At 43.4% G+C, this 1,816-nt stretch overlaps 1 protein-coding gene across 1 annotated transcript in view; it reads right to left on the bottom strand.

Moving 5' to 3' along the window:
- zc3h11a (zinc finger CCCH-type containing 11A) overlaps positions 1-1,816 on the bottom strand; it is a 22,469-nt gene that overhangs the window by 18,597 nt on the left and 2,056 nt on the right. The window contains exons 3-4 of the mRNA XM_015399978.1: positions 1,112-1,235; positions 833-1,024 (exon numbers count right to left, since the gene is read on the bottom strand). Coding sequence (XP_015255464.1) covers positions 833-1,024; positions 1,112-1,235 — 316 coding nt within the window. The remainder of the gene's footprint in view (positions 1-832; positions 1,025-1,111; positions 1,236-1,816) is intronic.

Below are 1,816 nucleotides of genomic sequence, written 5' to 3'. Positions count from 1 at the left end.
TTTGGCCCGTCTATCACCAACATAGGCCAATCAGCTAACCAGTATTTTCGCCCCTTCCCAAAATTACTTCAACAGAAGGTTTCCAGATGGATATGTGGAGCAAATCCATCTGGCGGAGTCAGGTTAGCGATCATTACCTCAACACGGTGCTGAAAACACTATTGAAGGACTTACTTTTTGGTGTTTTTTGAATCGTATGGCGATCTGACCTAAAATTGTTTTGGTACACGACTAAAGAGTTAAACGCAAATCTAGCGTCTTGCGTATTGACTATGGGTATGCTGGTCTGACAGAGCACCGACCGCAGCATCATTTCATTGGTTCCGCTATCGGGACGGAAGCAATAATGGTTCCAGCGAGTCGGTCAGTAAATGGGGATTAAAAATTCTGGTCAATTGTTTGATACAGATTAGACTGAAACAATGAATGATTCTATTATTGAAATAATCGTCAAATTATTTAGTAATGAATTAATGAGAGCAGGGATTATACCAGGATTTTAAAAATATGCATCTAAATATTTTGTTTTTAAGATAAAAAACAAATATTTTGGTCTGTCTGTCTTCAGCTCTATCCAGAACTCCTTAAGTGGACAAGTTTTAGTTCCACCTGACTTTATTTCTTAAAAATAATCAACAGATTAATCAATTTGCAAACTAATCTTTAGTTGTGGCTCTGGTTTATTTTCTATGTCATAGATTTCTGAAAAACAAACTAAAGCATGTATTTTGGGGGAGATGCACCGATTGCTAAACATCGTCTGTTTTTTTCACAGAATCTCAGCGTCTCTCTGGGAGGAAACATGGAGGTGATAAAGGCAGTCTGAGCTCACCCTCCTCGTCTTCGTCATCATCCACTGGATTAATGACCACCGGTGGATGAGTCGGACTCGGTACCGGCTCCTGGCTTTCTGTCTTGATGACTCCTCGGAGCTGAGGATTGGCTGTGTTGGCGGGGGGAAGAGGAGGAGCAGATGAAGGAGGCGCCGGCTCCTCTTCCGGCTGCTCCTCGCTTTTACTCTGAACTGGAACAAAATCCCAGCAGTTAGAGGTTTTCCCAGCTTGATGCCCCCCGTTTTAATAAAAAAAAAAAAAAGAAAATCCGGGCTTACTTTTATCTGGAGGGACGAAGATGCCCTCTACAAAGCGAGGTCGCTCATGAAAGAAGGCGCAGTGCGGCTTCTGGCAGCCCGCCGGCTGCTTCTCCCAGTAACAAGGAATCTCCTTTCGGTTTTTCTGTTTGTTCAAAAACAGAAATATGGTGAACAGAGAAACAGGACAGGTTTGGATCAGCAAGCATGAAGAGTTTCACAGGCTGCTGGTGAGGATTCTCAGTAAGTCAATCCCAAAAAACATCAACAACAATCCACTGGACTTTGTTTTAAAGTTTGAAGACTTTCTCTTCCATCCGAGAAGAGTTTTCATTCAATGAAGGACCAGAATGTTCACATGTTGGACAAAGAAGACAGGTGGTTTGAGAGGAGCGTGAAGGAAGCCATCTATGTTAAGAAAGAAAAAACAACCTTAAACAGAGGAGGGGGGGGGGAGGCTTTAAAAAACCTACAAAGCAGCAATAGAGTTGATTCCTTCCCGCTATCATCGCAGCCCCTTTACAGGAGAACAGGAGACCTTACCTGTTCAGCCAGGCCAACAATTCCCTTTAACAACCCCCCTTTCAGAGACATAGACAGGTATGGGGCATTGCAGGCTAACTTTAGCTACGTTCACAATAGGGATGCAGGATATAATGGGCCCCCTATCGGTATCGGCCTTAAAACTGAATATCGGACATCGGCCACCCCACCGATATTTAACCC

This window comes from Cyprinodon variegatus, unplaced genomic scaffold (genome assembly GCF_000732505.1).
Source record: "Cyprinodon variegatus isolate N-32 unplaced genomic scaffold, C_variegatus-1.0 Scaffold1063, whole genome shotgun sequence".
Classification (NCBI taxonomy): domain Eukaryota; kingdom Metazoa; phylum Chordata; class Actinopteri; order Cyprinodontiformes; family Cyprinodontidae; genus Cyprinodon; species Cyprinodon variegatus.
This window is presented reverse-complemented; position numbering and strand designations above follow the sequence as displayed.